Source organism: Microcebus murinus, chromosome 2 (assembly GCF_040939455.1).
Source record: "Microcebus murinus isolate Inina chromosome 2, M.murinus_Inina_mat1.0, whole genome shotgun sequence".
Classification (NCBI taxonomy): domain Eukaryota; kingdom Metazoa; phylum Chordata; class Mammalia; order Primates; family Cheirogaleidae; genus Microcebus; species Microcebus murinus.
The window spans coordinates 99,081,092-99,099,205 of NC_134105.1; the positions used below are offsets into that span (position 1 = coordinate 99,081,092).

At 44.3% G+C, this 18,114-nt stretch overlaps 5 protein-coding genes across 5 annotated transcripts; 3 read left to right on the forward strand and 2 right to left on the reverse strand.

Annotated features, from left to right (window-relative positions):
- The first annotated feature begins 769 nt into the window (after positions 1–769).
- LOC105865498 (p53 apoptosis effector related to PMP-22) lies at positions 770–1,365 on the forward strand. The gene has a single exon (XM_012754108.3). It carries the CDS (start codon positions 770–772, stop codon positions 1,349–1,351), a length of 582 nt encoding a protein of 193 aa, XP_012609562.1. The 3' UTR covers positions 1,352–1,365.
- Positions 1,366–1,434: 69 nt separating this feature from the next.
- Positions 1,435–4,216, reverse strand: H2BC21 (H2B clustered histone 21). The gene has a single exon (XM_076000074.1). It carries the CDS (start codon positions 4,158–4,160, stop codon positions 3,780–3,782), a length of 381 nt encoding a protein of 126 aa, XP_075856189.1. The 5' UTR covers positions 4,161–4,216; the 3' UTR covers positions 1,435–3,779.
- Positions 4,217–4,407: 191 nt separating this feature from the next.
- H2AC20 (H2A clustered histone 20) lies at positions 4,408–4,889 on the forward strand. The gene has a single exon (XM_012754114.3). It carries the CDS (start codon positions 4,499–4,501, stop codon positions 4,886–4,888), a length of 390 nt encoding a protein of 129 aa, XP_012609568.1. The 5' UTR covers positions 4,408–4,498; the 3' UTR covers position 4,889.
- H2AC21 (H2A clustered histone 21) lies at positions 4,564–6,007 on the reverse strand. The gene has a single exon (XM_012754113.3). It carries the CDS (start codon positions 5,443–5,445, stop codon positions 5,053–5,055), a length of 393 nt encoding a protein of 130 aa, XP_012609567.1. The 5' UTR covers positions 5,446–6,007; the 3' UTR covers positions 4,564–5,052.
- Positions 6,008–16,374: 10,367 nt separating this feature from the next.
- On the forward strand, positions 16,375–17,626 carry BOLA1 (bolA family member 1). Its single transcript, XM_012754111.3, has 2 exons — positions 16,375–16,509; positions 16,911–17,626. The coding sequence occupies exon 2, from the start codon at positions 16,914–16,916 to the stop codon at positions 17,325–17,327; it is 414 nt and encodes a 137-aa protein (XP_012609565.1). The 5' UTR covers positions 16,375–16,509; positions 16,911–16,913; the 3' UTR covers positions 17,328–17,626.
- Positions 17,627–18,114: the final 488 nt, after the last annotated feature.

Below are 18,114 nucleotides of genomic sequence, written 5' to 3' on the forward strand. Positions count from 1 at the left end.
TTGCACTAAGGTGACTAAAAGATTTTGGAAAGGTGCTCCAAAAATATTTCTATCTTCACCGTGTCTTTATACACATTTAATGGAAATGAACAGGCCCCAACCATCCACAAAAGCGGTTAAGAAACAAGTGAGGCCTGGAGCGGTGGCTCATGCCTGTAATCCTAGCACTCTGGGAGGCTAGGGAGGAAGGATAGCTTGAGGTCTGGAGTGCCAAACCAGTCTGAGCAAGAGCAAGACCCCCGTCCCCACAAAATAAAATAGAAAAATTAGACGAGCGTGGCGGCTGTAGTCCCAACTCCTTGAGAGGCTGAGGCAGGAGGATCGCTTGAGCCCAGGCGTTTGAGGTTGCTGTGAGCTATGATGATGCCACTGCACTATAGCTCAGGTGACAGAGCAAGACCCTGTCTCAAAAAAAAAAAAAGTTGGGATAGAAAAAAATTAATCCAACAATATAAATTCAATAAGTAGTATTTAGTGTCCACTATGTGCCAGGCACAGATTGGCGCTGAAAATAGGGCAGAAAACCAGACCAGCAAAGTCTGTCACGAGCTTGAGAGGAAAACACCAGGCGTCCGGCCCTGCCCGGCAGGTCTGGGCGGGTGCGCTCTGAGTCACCCGAATCTAGGTTGCGACCGCCTAGAGCGGCGTCCTCTCGGGAGCCACCTCCCAGCTGCCTCTTCCCTTTTGTCTGGGCGCCCGCGCTAGCGGGCCACTCTTGGTAGCCGCCGGTGCCTCGCGCGCTCCTCTGCTCTGTGCCGCGACCGTCGACATGCTGCGCTGCGGCCTGGTCTGCGAGCGCTGCCGGTGGATCCTGCCGCTGCTCCTGCTCAGCGCCATCGCCTTCGACATCGTCGCGCTGTCTGGCCGCGGCTGGCTGCAGTCGAGCACCCACATCCAGACGTCCTCGCTGTGGTGGAGATGCCCCGGAGAGCGCGGCGGCAGCGGGTCCCCAGAGCAAGGCTGCGAGAGCCTCATGGTCTACGCGTGGGGAAGAGCAGCCGCCGCCACGCTCTTCTGTGGCTTCATCATCCTGGTGATCTGCTTCATCCTCTCCTTCTTTGCCCTCTGCGGACCTCAGATGCTTGTCTTCCTAAGAGTGATCGGAGGCCTCCTCGCCCTGGCGGCTGTGTTCCAGATCATCTCCCTCGTCATTTACCCCGTGAAGTACACCCAGACCTTCAACCTTCATGCCAATCCTGCTGTCACTTACATCTATAACTGGGCCTACGGCTTCGGGTGGGCGGCCACAGTTATCCTGATCGGTTGTGCCTTCTTCTTTTGCTGCCTCCCCAACTACGAAGACGACCTCCTGGGCAACGCCAAGCCCAGGTACTTCTACACATCCGCCTAAGGTGGGAACGAGAGCGGAAGGAAATCGCTGCAGCTGAGAGGGATTATAGAGGAAGAAACTATTTCCCCAGGCTACGTTGTACCTATTTTTTTTTTTTTTTGCAGTGTTCATACTATTAAACTAGTCAAAAATGCCTAAATAATTTAGGAGAAAATATTTCTTAAGTAGTGTTATGGTTTCATATTCATCTTTTATGATAAAACATTTCTTTTTACTTATTATCTGTACTATGCCAAAATTTCTGCATATCCCCCCATAACATCTATCTTGCATTTGTAAGAGAATATGAACATGAAACTTACCATTTGAGAAGGTAAAAATGGGAAGGCTTCCAAGCTTTAATAATCTGATCAAATTTTTGTTATTTGCACACAGAATGGACTGGTTCTATTAGGGCTAAGGAGACAAGGGATATAATTGGTAAAAATTGTCAATGACCAGTGACTAAAGGAACTGCAAAAAAAAAAAAAAAAAAAAATTCAAGCCTTCAGCTATTTAAAGAAGCAAAATAGTTTCCTAAATGTGTATCGTTTGTAAAAATTTCTAGTCAATAGCCTGAATAATTAAATTTTTGCTAAGCATCGTGTTGACTTGATATGTTACAGTAGCAAGGCCTTCATAAGTAGTGAAATGTTAAGATGAAATTTTCTTTTAAAGTTCTTTATAGGGTTAAGGTGTGGGAAAATGCTGTATTAATAAAAACTATTCTGCTTTGTGTCTATATGTTCAGAACCAGAGTTGACAGGATTGAAAGATGGATGGGGGTCTAATTTCTCATGACTGATAGATCTGATTAGTTGTGTAGTAAAGTGTTAGGAGAGCCATTCCTATCACTAAAGTCCCATTAAAACAGCCTAAGTGGCCGGGTGTGCTGGCTCACGCCTATAATTCTAGCACTCTGGGAGGCCGAGGCCGGTGGATCACTCAAGGTCAGGAGTTCCAAACCAGCCTGAGCAAGAGTGAGACTCCATCTCTACTACAGATAGAAAGAAATTAATTGGCCAACTAATATATACAGAAAAAATTAGCTGGGCATGGTGGCACATGCCTGTAGTCCCAGCTACTTGGGAGGCTGAGGCAGCAGGATTGCTTGAGCCCAAGAGTTTGAGGTTGCTGTGAGCTAGGCTGACACCACAGCACTCAATCTAGCCTGGGCAAGAGTGAGACTCTGTCTCAAAAAAATAAAATAAAATAAAATAAAATAAAACAGCCTAAGAAAAATTGGTTTGATTTTTTTTAAATACCAGGTTTAACTGGGCTCTAAATTACATAGACATAGCTTCTGATAGACCTGGTCTTCCTTGGTAAACAGATTTAAAATGTCTGATGTAAAACATGCAAAAGAATCAGGGATGTGAGTTTCTCTGAATGGCACATATATATCTGATGGATTTTTTTTTTTTACCATTTATACTTACATAATGAAAACTAACTCATTTTATATATCAAATTTTTATTTTGTAAGTTGCAGAATAAGCACTTGAAGTTTTCATTATGAATTTTTCCCAATAAACCAGGTATTCCAGAAAAAAAAAAAAGAAAGCAAACGAACCAGTTTCAGACAGTTGCTAGGAGGAAAATAAAAACAATGAGACGAGCATTAACTAGAGGCACCAATTTCTGAGTGGATGACGTGGGAAGGCCCCTGAGAGGTGACTTTTGAGCCCAGATCTAAGTGGCAAGAGCCTTGCAGCGACCTGGGACCGGAGCATTACAAGCAGAAAGCATTAAATACAAAAATTATATACCAAGAAATGATAGGGATTTCAAAGCCTCAAAGTGAACGGCGGAAACTGAAATCCACGAATTAATGAAGCGGGAGAATTTTAAATATTCATGTTGTCCAATCAGAAAAAGGCTGGGACTCGGCTAACCAGGCCCCGCCCAAGGTACGCGGAACCGCTGGTATTCACAGGACGCTCAGTCGCAGCGCAGAACTGGTGACCCTACACACGAGCTGCCGCCAAGCTTCAGCCTTACAGAGCTGTCACGCAGTGTTCGCGGCACCCGGGTCGTTATGCCCTGGAGTCCTCTCTTAAATTATGGCAGAATTGTCACTTCACTTTTAATATAAAACATACCCAACAAAAGGCAACAGGACACTAACAGTGTGGGGCAGGGGTGGAGAGGGGCAGTACAACCAACACCCTAATTTAGAATCGACTCCTGTGAAAGCTAAGCAGCACAATAAGGAGTAAAGACTCACGGTAGACTAAAAAATAAATCCAATCCTGTGGCTGAAACCGAGTTTCAAATGGTCAAAAAAGCTATGTGTTAAACTAGAATGTCTTAATACGTGAGAAGGAACTAAAAGGTACACAAGTGAATAAAGCTCTTTTCTGGTGATTAGGTGGGTGGCTCTGAAAAGAGCCTTTGGAGTCAGGAGGCCGGCCACTCGCGCGAGCGAGCGCCGCGTCCCGGCAGGGACTCACTTGGAGCTGGTGTACTTGGTGACCGCCTTGGTGCCCTCGGACACGGCGTGCTTGGCCAGCTCGCCGGGCAGCAGCAGGCGCACGGCCGTCTGGATCTCGCGGGACGTGATGGTGGAGCGCTTGTTGTAATGCGCCAGGCGGGACGCCTCGCCGGCGATGCGCTCGAAGATGTCGTTGACGAACGAGTTCATGATGCCCATGGCCTTGGACGAGATGCCGGTGTCGGGGTGGACCTGCTTCAGCACCTTGTACACGTAGATGGAGTAGCTCTCCTTGCGGCTGCGCTTGCGCTTCTTGCCATCCTTCTTCTGGGCTTTCGTGACGGCTTTCTTGGAGCCCTTCTTGGGAGCCGGAGCGGACTTTGCCGGTTCAGGCATGATGACAACACGAAACAGAAGTACAGCTTTGCAAAGAAAAGAAGTATGAGAATGGGCGGGCCTGATCCTTTTATAACCACCTTATGCAAATTAGGGCTCCAAAAGTCCTTCATTTCTATTGGTCCATGTAGGGACCTTGCGTTTTCAGCAACACCTACGTAACAACACCAACTCTTAATCTGATTGGCCGTTTCTGGAGCCAAATTAGGACCAATGGAAAACTCGTTCCTGACCCCACCCCTAGAAGAGCTTATAAAGGGTTTCTTCTTGGTTCTCTTTCAATCTTGTTTTGTTGTGAGGTGCTGAGCTTTGTCTGTTTCTTAACCTCGATATCAATTATGTCTGGTCGTGGCAAACAGGGAGGCAAAGCCCGCGCTAAGGCCAAGTCGCGCTCGTCCCGCGCTGGCCTTCAGTTCCCGGTGGGGCGAGTGCACCGCTTGCTGCGCAAGGGCAACTACGCCGAGCGGGTGGGGGCCGGCGCGCCCGTCTACATGGCGGCGGTCCTCGAGTACTTGACCGCGGAAATCCTGGAGCTGGCGGGCAACGCGGCCCGAGACAACAAGAAGACGCGCATCATCCCCCGTCACCTCCAGCTGGCCATCCGCAACGACGAGGAGCTGAATAAGCTGCTGGGCAAGGTCACCATCGCCCAGGGCGGCGTCTTGCCTAACATCCAGGCCGTTCTGTTACCAAAGAAAACTGAAAGCCACAAAGCCAAAAGCAAATAAACCCAGAGAAAGTAAACCAAAGACCAAAGGCTCTTTTTAGAGCCACCCAAGTTTTCAAAGAAAGAGCTAATGCGCTGTTTTGTGATCAGCCCTTCACTTGACACTTTGGTGGCTCTTAAAAGAGCCTTTGGAGTGAGTGGGTATGGTGTCAAGCCTCCTAATTATTACTTGTTCTTGCCAGGCTTGTGACTCTCCGTTTTCTTGGGCAACAGGACAGCCTGGATATTGGGCAAGACGCCGCCCTGGGCAATGGTGACACCCCCAAGTAACTTGTTGAGCTCTTCGTCATTTCTCACGGCTAGTTGCAGATGGCGAGGGATAATACGCGTCTTCTTGTTGTCTCGGGCCGCGTTCCCTGCCAGCTCCAGGATTTCCGCCGTCAGGTATTCGATCACAGCTGCCAAGTACACCGGCGCGCCGGCCCCCACCCGCTCGGCGTAGTTGCCCTTGCGCAGCAAGCGGTGCACTCGCCCCACCGGGAACTGAAGGCCGGCGCGGGACGAGCGCGACTTGGCCTTGGCGCGGGCTTTGCCTCCTTGCTTTCCGCGTCCCGACATTACGGATAAAAATGCAGTTACAGCTTCTTTTTCAAGGAGAAGGATGTGGAAAGGATAACCAATTTGATGTAATTTATAAGAGCTACGGGGAGGGGTGAGGGAACTGATTTGATTGGCTAAAAGCGAAGTCAGTTCAAACAGCCAATAGCAAAGCAGAAAGCAGACTCTTGGTTTGCATCCTGCACTAAAAGGAAATGACGGTTTTATAAGTACCTACCAATCGCTGACAGCCACATTGAAACCCCTTATTTGCATGCCAGGAATTTTAAAGGGAGAAGGCTTTGAAGTGAAACGGTTTCTTTTTCACTTGTTGGCACTTTATAGGGCGTTTTGTTTTGTTTTCTCCTAGCTTAGAGCAGGGGAAATCCCGAGGAGGACCCTGAAGGAATGCAGAGGACATCAAGTAGACGGAGAGTTACTCCCACTCGAGGGTATGGGATTCTGAAACCGATGATCCCCTTGAGCCCTAAATTACCCTCCAAGTCCCGCTCTTTCTGCCGGGTCACAGCCAAACTCCCTTAAAATATATCTACTATTAAGACTGCCTCCCTACTCAGTTTAGTCGCTAGCTGCAGAGGGGCTTCGCCCCACCCCCACTCCCACCCGCACCCGCCTGCGCTTCTCTGAATCGGGTTTGACTAAGGCTAGGTTTGTCAGCCTCCTTTTGACCTCCAGGAGGCGTCCGATGTCACCTTGAAATTTGCTCCATTGTCTTTCAAAATGTCGCCCTCTGTTTTTCTTCTGACCTTTACGACTTTCCTTACCCTGCTCGCGTTCCTCTGCTCATCCCTATGTCAGCTAGTCCAGCTGGACTCGGCTTCCGCATCTCCAATTCTTCACTCTTCCCGAAGAGTCTTACTTCCCTGCTTTAGACTAACGTCCAGATCTGTTTCAGAAGCTCATACCTTTGTACTTGATTGTTTACTGGATACCTCTATTCATTTGTCCCAACAGGCACCTCAAACGCAACCTCACCCTATCCAGACGCAAACTCATGCAAACAACCCCCACCCTCCTTTCCCTGAATTGAACCAACAAACTTCCAGGTACCTAAGCCAGAATCTGCTCTACTCTTCCCTTCGTCTCAACAGCATATCCAGTCAGTTCCTTCTTTAACGTTTCTTCAGGTGTTTTTCTCCATGCTCCCTTTGTTTACCTCATTTTTGGTCATTTAGATTTCAGCACCAGCCCCTCAATGGCAACTAACTACCTGAAGGCACTGATCATTTGCAGGATCCTCCACCCGCCTTCCTTTCCTGAAAGTTCTTCCGTTTCTTCCTCCCCAACTTCCCAGCCATAGTTCTACATTCCCCATACCATTTTCACCCTTTCCTTAGTGTCCCATAAGGATAGGAAGTACAGTGCTATAAAGAATCGACTTAAATTGCATTCATTGGCCGGGCGCGGTGGCTCACGCCTGTAATTCTAGCACTCTGGGAGGCCGAGGCGGGCGGATTGCTGGAGGTCAGGAGTTCAAAACCAGCCTGAGCAAGAACGAGACCTCGTCTCTACTATAAATAGAAAGAAATTAATTGGCCAACTAAAAATATATATATATAATTAGCCGGGCATGGTGGCACATGCCTGTAGTCCCAGCTACTCGGGAGGCTGAGGCAGGAGGATTGCTTGAGCCCAGGAGTTTGAGGTTGCTGTGAGCTCTGACACCATGGCTCTCACTCTAGCCTGGGCAACAAGCAAGGCTCTGTCTCAAAAAAAAAAAAAAAAAAAAAAAATTGCATTCATTGAGCCCTTTTCTGATTTTCTTTTGACCTCACCTTTTATTCAACCGACATTTATTGGGTGCTTGCTATTATTGGGCAATGGGTATACAGATGATTGAGATTAGTACAAACAAGTCTGTGATGAAACATCTCCAGAAATGGAGGGAATCTGTTGAGCTCTGAGAGTTAAATTAGTTGATATCAGTATTGTGTAGAGATTACTCCTGGTAAGAAAACTGTTATAGATTAGGGAGACATGCAAGTCCAATTGGAGGTGATGGGAATGTTTCCTCAATAATAGAATGTATCAGAAGATAGGTCTAACCCATTTGATTATATCATTTGAGAAGACGAATGTGTTAACAGAAAGATGTGGTCTGCATAAAGTCCAAACAGGTGGTAATTATTGTAGGAATATGTTGTGTTTCTCCAATATGAAGAGCATAGATCTGGTAGACCAAAAGGTTTTGGGCTACTAGAGAAGAATCCTTGGTTATGAAAGCATTAGGCTTTTCTCACAGCCTGGGTGAAATAATTCTGAAGACTTATCTAAGTCTCTTTATTCAGATTTTGTGTTCAGTTAACAACTTTCTGATTATTTTATTTCAAGATAAAAATATGAGAGTGAGAAGGGAGCCAGTTATAGAAATATATATCTATTGCTAGAAGTTGATGAGTTTGCATTCTAGACTATTCATAAATTTCTTGTATATTTTATTAGCATGGGTCGTTTCCCAAGAAGCCAATCAATTCTGGATGTTCTGATAAGTGTCAACTTTTCAGACTTACAGTACTGAGAACAAAATCCAGATAATAGGGACCCCTCCATAATCCTAGCACCCTGAGAGGCCCTGCTTGAGGGACCAGCTGACCTTCCTTTCTCTTTGACCTCTGATCTTTTTACTTCTATCACAATGCCTTGTGCTATGAGGAGGGTAAAGGAAAATTACCGTAAGGTTGAACCCTTACTATGTGATAAACCCTATGCTAGTGGCTACCTACAAAGTAGATATAATTGTGTGTTTCACAGATAAACTGAGGCTCAGAGGGATTCAAGCACTTGTCTAAGGTCAGAGAACCACTTAAGACATGATTAGAACCCAGGTCTGCCTGACTCAAGGAACATGCTTTTCACCTTATTCATATTCTTTCACTAACTAGATGTTGTGTTTAATGAAGTCATTTAATTTATCCAGCCTTGCTTTCTTCCAAAAGAAAGAAAGAGACAAAAGGCAAGAAAGGAAGAAAGATTTAATACTTTAGATTCCATACAAAACCTTAATAAATGAGGCCTTCACTCTCCCACACAAACAGCCTTGGTGTGCCCATATCTCTGTTCACATCCTGACAATAGCACTTAACACTTTGTACTGGGCTTTAAGTTGTTCTTTAAAGGCTAAAGTTGTTCTCACCTTTCTGTAACCACCTCATGGGAGAGATCATGTCTTCCAGGCACAGTGGCTCACACCTGTAATCCCATCACTTTGGAAGGCCAAGGGGAGGATTGCTAGAAGCCAGGAATTTGACACCAGCCTAGCAATATAGTGAAACCCTATCTCCACGAAAAATAGAAAAATTAGCCAGGCATGGTGGTGTGTGCCTGTGGTTCCAGCTACTCAGGAGGCTGAGGCAGGAAGATCACTTGAGCCCAGGAGTTTGAGGTTACAGTGAGCTATAATGGCACCACTGCACTCTAGTCTGGGTAACAAAACCAGACCCTGTCTCAAAAAAAAAAAAAAAAAAAAAAGGAGGGAGAGAGAGAGACTTCATGATTCCTTCTACCTGCCTCTTAATAGCTAAATGTTTTTGGCATGAATAAGTAAAACAATACTCTTACAGAATTAGTATTTTCTTTTCTAAAATATTTATCATTAATCAACACTACTCTGTCAAACATAAATAGTAGACTATGATAGACAGAATGATGGAAGATATAATAACAGCTCATCAATTAAATAAAAATAACATACCCTCCCATAATGGAGTTGTTAGAATAAATGTAAAGATCTTAGTATAAGGCCAGGAACCTGAGAGGCCCCAAAGCTGGATTAGGAGGTTGTGAAGGTTAATTTTATGTGTCAACTTGAATGAGACCAGCTAGCTAGTAAAACAATTCTGAGTGTGTCTGTGAGGATGTTTCCAATCACCCTTACCAATTCAGGTGGGCATTATCCAGTCCATTAAGGGCCTCAACAAAGAGCAAATGGTGGAGGAAGGGCAAGTTTGCTCTCTGCCTGATGGACATCCATCTTCTCCAGTCCTTGGACATTGCTGCTCATGGTCTTGGGGCCTTTAGACTCAGACCAGGACTCATGCCATTAGCCCTTCCTTCTTGGATCTTTGGATTCAGACTGTGACTTACATCATTAGCTGCCCTGGTTCTCTGACCTTCTGATTTGGACTGGAATTAAACCACCAGCTTTCCTGGTTCTACGGCATGCAGACAGCAGACTGCGGAACTTCTCAGCCTCAATGATTAAGTGAGCCAATCCCTCATAATAAATATATATTTATATATATATATAATCTCCAATTGATTCTGTTTCTTTGGAGCACCCTGATTAATACAGAGGCAGAATAGCTTACTGATTAAGAGCCCAAATTCTGCAGCCTGACTCTCTGGGTTTGTTTACCAGATCTATGACCACTGACAGATTACCTAATCTCAAAGGGTCTCTGCTTCCTCAATGGTAAAGCAAGAGTAATAATAGTAGCTACTTTGTGGGGCTGTTGTAAGAATTAAAAGAGTTCATGAATGTAAAGCATTTAGAACAGTACCAGGTACCAACAAAACAGGGCCATCCCAAAAATACTTTGAATAAATTTGCCATTTTAAAAATAAACATTGGGTGTATCCTATGACCCAGCAATTCCACTCCTGCATATATTCCAGACAGAAATGATTGTTTATGTCCAATAAAAAGCATGTACAAGAATGTAATATATTAATATACTGCTCTGCTATACAACAATGAAAATGAACAAATTACTGCCACATATGGGTGAATTTAATAGTTGACGTTAGTTTAATGTTGAGCAAAAGACAATAAACAAAAATGAATTCATGCTGTTTATGTGAAGTTCAAAAACAGGCAAAACTCTGAGAGGTGAGGCGGGAAAATCACTTGAGGTCAGGAGTTTGAGACCAGCCTGAACAAGAGTGAGACCCCGTCTCTACTAAAAAAAAAATTAGCCAGATATGGTGGCACACTAGGGAGGCTGAGGCAGGAGGATGGCTTGAGCCCAGGAGTTTGAGATTGCAGTGAGCTATGTTGACACCACTGCCCCTCTACCCAGGCAACAGAGTGAGACTATGCCTCAAAAAAAAAAATAAATAAAAAACAGGTAAAACTACTGTATGGTGATAAAGGTTAGGGGCATGGTAGTATTGACTTCCCTAGGAGACTTCCAAGGTGCTAGATAATTGGAAATGTTCTATATCTTGACATGGGTGTATGTATTCATATGTAAAATGAAGCTGTACATTTTAAGATTTATAAATTTCTTATGTATAAATTATACCTCAATAAATACAAATTAATTTTTTAAATGAACAAATATTAAAGTAATTATTGGAAAAGCAATAAGTACTTTGTTGGGCATCCCAATCTTCATGTTACAGATGAGTGTTTATTATTTCTTTTGTTTAATTAGATAGCTGACATAATCTCTCAGTGCTTAAAGCCTCTAAGTCTTTTTTTTTTCTTTCTTGAGACAAAGTCTCACTCTGTTGCCCTGGCTAGAGTACCATGGTGTCAGCCTAGCTCACAGCAACCTCTAACTCCTGGGGTGCAGCGATCCTCCTGCCTCAGCCTCCTGAGTAGCCGGGACTACAGGCATGCGCCACCATGCCTTGCTAATTTTTTCTATATATTTTTAGTTGGCCAATTAATTTCTTTCTATTTTTAGTAGAGATGGGGTCTCGCTCTTGCTCAGGCTGGTTTCAAACTCCTGACCTTGAGCAATCCACCCTCCTCGGCCTCCCAGAATGCTAGGATTATAGGCATGAGCCACCGAGCCTGGCCTAAAAGTCTTAATCTGACCAAGAAGACCTTCACTAAATAGTCCATATTATTATGACTATGTTTTTATTAGAAACAAAGATAGTAAGCTTGCCCTCTGGAGCTTACAACTTGAATTGTTTATTTGTACAGCAGAAATAATAATGATATTAGCACTCTCCAATCATACATTAATTCACTCATCTATCCAGTATCTTTTACTGAACACCTAAGTATGCCAACACTGAGCTTGACATCACACATCTAGAATATACTGAATACCATTCTCTGTGCTTAGATCTTTTTTTCCACATGGTTAGTTCCCTCTATCGGTTCAAATCTCTGTTTAAATGTCACCTCCACACCAATACTTTCCCTGACCACAGACTCCCACCTCTCCCTACCACTGTCACTGGATTAGCAAATTGCAAGGCCCTGACCAAAAACAAGTCCCATAGATGCTATCTCTTTAACAGCTTTTTGATCAATTTATTTCTCTCTAGCCCATCTCCTGCCTTCATCGGGTTATCTTTCACCAGACTCCTAACAAAGGCCTTTCCACTCCTCTTGTTTCTACTCTTCCCACTCCTCAAATACACTCTTCACACACTAGCTAGAGTGGTCTTTCTAATAAACATTCTGATTCTTTTCTCACCATATACTCTCTCTCTCTCTAGGTGATTTCACCCCCACACACACCCACCTCCAGTGATTTCATTCTATCTTCAATAACCCTTGACTAAGAGATGCCTCAAATGTACTCCTCAGATGCTAAAAGTAGTGGACAAAAGTTTAATAAGAAATAGGAAATTATATAAACTCAAAGTATCTCCCACAAATACAGACAGAAAAAGAATAACTTGATAGTGGAGAAACCTGACAGATACCGCCTTAATCAAGTGATCAGAATTATCACTAGTAATAAGAAAAATCAAGATCACGTGCACCCTGGGAAGGTGCATTGAAAACTCAACATCGCTTCTGCAGTATTCCTGCCAAAAATGTATTATGCTAAATCTTAATCATAGAGAAACATTAGATAAACCCAAATTGAGGGACATTCTACGAAATAAAGGATCTGTACTCTTCAAAAAATGTCAAAGTCGCCGGGCGCGGTGGCTCACGCCTGTAATCCTAGCTCTCTGGGAGGCCGAGGCGGGCGGATTGCTCAAGGTCAGGAGTTCAAAACCAGCCTGAGCAAGAGCGAGACCCCGTCTCTACTATAAATAGAAAGAAACTAATTGGCCAACTAATATATATAGAAAAAATTAGCCGGGCATGGTGGCTCATGCCTGTAGTCCCAGCTACTTGGGAGGCTGAGACAGAAGGATCGCTTGAGCCCAGGAGTTTGAGGTTGCTGTGAGCTAGGCTGACACCACGGCACTCACTCTAGCCTGGGCAACAAAGCGAGACTCTGTCTCAAAAAAAAAAAAAAAATGTCAAAGTCATAAGACAAAGAAAGATTAAGGAACTATTCCAGATTAATGGAGAACAAACAGACGTAACAACCAAATGCAGTATGTGATCCTCTATTGGACCAGACCAGAAAAATTCTTTTCATTTTGTATTTAGCACATTAGTGGAATAATTGGCAAATTTTGACTAAGGTCTATAGATTAGATAATAGTACTGTATCTATGTTAATTTTCACACTTTGACAATTATGTTCTGGTTATGTAAGAAATTGTCTATTTTTTAAAGTAAATATACATTAGTCAGGGTTTTCCAGGAAAAAAGAATAGGAGACAGATATTATTATAAAGATTTGGCTCATTGATTATGGAGGCTAACAGGTCCCAAGATCCCCAAGATTTTCAGGGTGAGTTGACAAGCTGGAGCAGACAGTGTAGCTCCAGTCCGTGTACAAAGGCCTGAAAACCAATGGTGTAATTCCAGTTCAAAGGCCAGGCTCAAGACCCAGGAAGAGCTAATATTTCCATTTGAATCTGAAGGTAGGAAAAAGCCAATGTTCCTATCCCAAAGCAATCAGGCAAAAGAGGAAGGCTCTCTTACTTGGGAGAGGGTTAGCCTTTTTGTTCTTTCATTTGTTTGTTTTTTTGAGACAGGGTCTCTCTGTTGCCCAGACTAGAGTGCTATGGTGTGATCACAGCTCACTACAACCTCAAACTCCTGGGTTCAAGGTATCCTCTTGCCTCAGCCTCCCGGCAGCCACAGCTGCACACCACCACACCCAGATAATTTTTTCTATTTTTGACAGAGACAAGGTCTTGCTCTTCAGGCTTGTCTCAAACTCCTGAACTCAAGCAATCCTCCTGCCTCAACCTCCCAGAGTGCTAAGATTTCAGGCGTGAGCTACCACACCTAGCCCAGCCTTTTTGTTCTATTCAGGCTTTCAAATGGTTGGATGAGGCCCACCCACCTTAGGGAGGGAGATTTGCTTTGTTCAGTCTACCAATTCAAATGTTAATCTCATTTAGTACACCCTCACAGAAAGACTCATAATAATGCTTGACCAAATATCTGGGCACCAATACTCCAAAAACACATTAATTGCCCCAAGTTGACAAATTAAAATTAACTATCACAGGGCCAGTGCAGTCACTCATACCTGTAATCCCAGCACTTTGGGAGGTCAAGGTGGGAGGATTACTTGAATCCAGGAGTTTAAGACCAACCTGGGCAAATTATGAGAACCTGTCTCTACAGCAAAAATAAAAATGACCTGGGTGTGGTGGCATGAGCCTATAGTCCCAGCTACTTGGGAGGCTAAGGTAGGAGGATCCCTTGAGCCCAGGAGTTGGAGGTTGCAGTGCAGTCTCCATATTAGAGATGAGCAAGACCTCATCTCTAATAAATAAATAAATACAAAATTAACCATCACATATGGTTAAATTAAATGAGCTTTATCTCTGAAACTCTCAAACAGTTCAGAAAAAAAAATTACATATGTGTAGATAAATATATTAAAATAAAACAAACACAGTAAAATGTTAATATTTGGGTAATCAGGGTGAAGGATTTGTACTACTTTCGCAACTTCAGATGCACAAACCTGATAATTATCCTTGACTCTTTCTCTCCCATAACTGAGCCATTACCATATCCTGTAGGTTTTACTGTCCTAATATACATCTAGTAGCCACAATTTCTCTCCATTACCACCACCACCACCACTTTGGTGCAAGTCATCATCATCTCTCACTTAGACTGCTACAATAACCTCCCAACTGGTCTACCAGCTTTTCAGTCTTTCCTCCTCTACAATCATTCTCCACCCTGCAGCCAGTGATCTTTGCAAAAATACAAATTTAAAGTCAGCTAAATGCAATGTACTATCCTTGATTGCATTTCTAAAAATTAAATATTATAAAGGGCACCGTGTTAGTCTGTTTGTGGTGCTATCACAAAATACCGCAGACTGGGTTATTTATAAAAACAAATTTATTTTGTCACAATTCTGGAGGCTGGGAAATTCAAGATAAAGGCTCTGGCATGTTAGGTATCTGGCAAAAGCCAGTTCCACATAGATAGTGCCCTCCAGGTGTCCTTACATGGTAGAAGGGACAAAAAGGGCAAATTTGCCCCCTCAAGCCCTTTCATAACACACTAATCCATTCTTGAGGGTAGAGCCCTCATAACCTTATCACCTCCTAAAAGCCCCACCTCTTCATACCAACACAATAGGGATTAAATTTCAACATGATTTTGGAAGGAACACATTCAAACCATAGCAGACATGAATGAGACAACTGGGGAAATTTGAATGTCAATTGTATATTACATAATAGTATTGGATGAATGTGATAATGGTATTATGGTTATGTATGAAAATGTCCTTGTTCTTAGGAGATATATGTTAAAAATATATAGCAGTGAAGTGTAAAGAATTTTATACCTAACTCAAGTGATTCAGCAAAAATAATTATTTTATCATTGCTATTATACACACTCATATTCAGAGAGATACAAAGCAAGTTTGGCAAAATGTTATCAGTGAATGTAGGTGAAGGTAGGTAAATGGGTTACTCATTATACTAATCTTGCAACTTTTCTGAAAGTTTTAAATTTTTTTAAAAGGTTAGGGAAAATATTATATGTCATTATATGTTAAGTCTAGAGTCTGATAAAGGTATTGTGGTTATGTAGGAGAATATCCTTATTCTTAGCAGACACATATTGGAGTACTTAGGGGTGAAATGTCATGCTATCTGCAACTTATTTTCAAATGGTTCATCAAAAAATATATAAATATATTTTTAAAGTATGTATAGTACTTAAATACATAAGCATATATGTATAAGTATATAACATATGTTTAAATGTAAAAAGTGGTGAATCTAGTGAAAGATAGGCAGTGTTACTTTGCACTATTCAACTTTTCTGTGGGTTTGAAATTTTTCAAAATGAGAAGCTGGGGAAAATACTTAGAAGATATATAAATATATAAAATACTGAGGATATAAAACAAATATGAATAAAGTTAAAATTATGTATCATCTTAGAAAAATCTCATTCTGTTCTAATCCTGCTTAAAACCTTCACTAGCCTCCCACTGCTCCTAGGATAATGACAAGACCACCTAACAAGAGCTACAAGGCCTAGCGTGGTCTGGCCCCTAACTCCTGACTCATTACCATCATCTCTGCCCCCTGGGCACAGACCTTACAAAACCCTAACTACCCCACTAGGTACACCCCCTCAGAGATCTCTCTCCTCCTGGCTTTCGCATGTGCAGCTACCACAGCCATAGTCTATGAGGGACTGAGAAACGGTTTTCATGCTGTCCCTTCTGGACTGTTCCCCTAAATTTCTCCTCTTGGAAATTTTCTCTTCCCCACCCCCACCCCCCAAAGTCCAGATGACCTGGCTCCTTAGCATTGTATGCTTAGTCTCACCACAGTATTTAGCACACGGTATTGCTATCGTCCGCTCACTTTTCCATCTTCTCCAGCGTTCTGTAAACTCCTTGAGGACAGGGTCTGTCTTTACTCCCCAGCCTCCAGCACTGGCCTGGCGCACAATAATTATGTATTCAGTAAATGGAACAGACTTCCACTTACTCGTATGTAAAATAAAGGAGTTGGGCTAGATGACCTACAAGATCTATTGGCAATAAATAGGTCGAATAATCCCAACCCCGACTGCACAGGAAATTCCTTTTTCTTTGCGGGCTCTGGTTTCGGACGACCTCGCGAGTCGGGAAACCCCGAGACTACAGTTCCCATGAGCCCTCGGGCACCGCGCGGCGCCTGCCGGCCCTGCTAAGGCGCAGACGGACTCCATTTCCCAGCGCGCTTCAGGACGCCGGCGCTGCGTTTTTCCCGGAACGTCAGGAGTCCTGATCCAGAGCTGGAATTGCAGTAGCCGAGGCTAAGCGGCAGGTAGAAAGGGGCCAGCCTGGGGTTCAGAGGCGTCACAGGGGCATCAGATCAACCAAAAGCACAAAGTTGCACACACCCTACTTTTGCAGGCTCCGGCCCATTCCTTGCAAATCCCCTTAGGAAAAAACGCGCCTCCGGTGCGGGCCTCTCTAAGTGCCCTTGTCCCTTCACTACCCGCAGCTAGAGGCCAGATTCCCCCACGTCACACAGAGAAAAGGGGCGGTGTCGCTGGCCTCCCCGTGTGGTGTCGAGGCGGGCTTCCTATCGGGGCTGGGTGTAGATGTCGCGGGGGGCGGGGAGTTGGGTACGATTGCGGGGCCTGCGGCGCGGGTGGTAACACTCGGCCCTCACCGAGCGGAAGGCCCTGACCCTCACTCCGTGCGTCTGCTTCTCTGCGGTAGCGGATGCTGAGTGGGCGGCTGGTCCCGCGCCTTGTCTCCATGGCTGGCAGCGTCTGTTTGTCCCGGGCCAGCGCGGGATCTGGAACCATCGGTCCGGTAGAGGCCGCTATTCGCGCCAAGTTGGAGCAGGCCCTGAGCCCCGAGGTGCTGGAGCTTCGCAACGAGAGTGGCGGCCATGCGGTCCCACCCGGCAGCGAGACGCATTTCCGAGTGGCGGTGGTGAGCTCTCGTTTTGAGGGTCTGAGCCCCTTGCAACGGCACAGGCTGGTACACGCGGCCCTGTCCGAAGAGCTGGCCGGTCCGGTCCATGCGCTGGCCATCCAGGCGCGGACCCCTGCCCAGTGGAGGGAGAACCCTCAGCTGGACACTAGCCCTCCCTGCCTGGGTGGGAACAAGAAAACTCGAGGAACCCCCTGAACCCAAGAGGGGGGGAGGCCAGGATCGACTGGGCTGGGTGAGAATGAACTACTGAAGCCTTCCCCTCAATACAGTCCAGAATTTGTAAGGGCTGAGGGTCCCTGGGCCCCATTCTTGTGTGGTCTCTACGTATTCTCTAGAATAGCAACTAGTTTCAGGTCAAATATAAATCAAGGAAAGAGCAGAGTCACTACTGTTCTTGCCCAGTTGTTCCATGTTATTAATAAATTGTGACAGGAACTGCATCAGACCTGATGAATTGGAAATAATTCTGTACATTAAAAGAGGAATTAACAATATGAATTGCATTACTGTGTTCCTAATATACTTTTGAATCAGTACTACAGGTGTTCTTGGGAGAAAGATATCCGTAGACTAGGGCAGTCAGAGCTTCATGGGGGAAAGTGACCTATTTGGACTTTTAAAGGCAATCACAGAATTAACCAGAAAGGAGAGGATAGGACTACTAAAGTATTGAAAAAAGGAGAACCTAGAAAATGATCACAGAAGTTGGGGAAATCTTTATGTACCCTTTTTCTTATGAGCCTTTCAAAGGTCATATTTTTAGGGGAGCTCAAGTAATATATACAGAAGCAACTTTCCAATAATCTCAATGTGGAAATTATTAGAGAAAGTCCTTGGTTAATATATATCTTGACCATTTCTGGCTAAAGAGTGTAGAATGCATAAGAGTAATTGTGAGAATGGAAAGGAAGGAGTTGATGTGAGAGCTACCATTAAAAAAAAGAAAATGGGCCGGGCGTGGTGGCTCACGCCTGTAATCCTA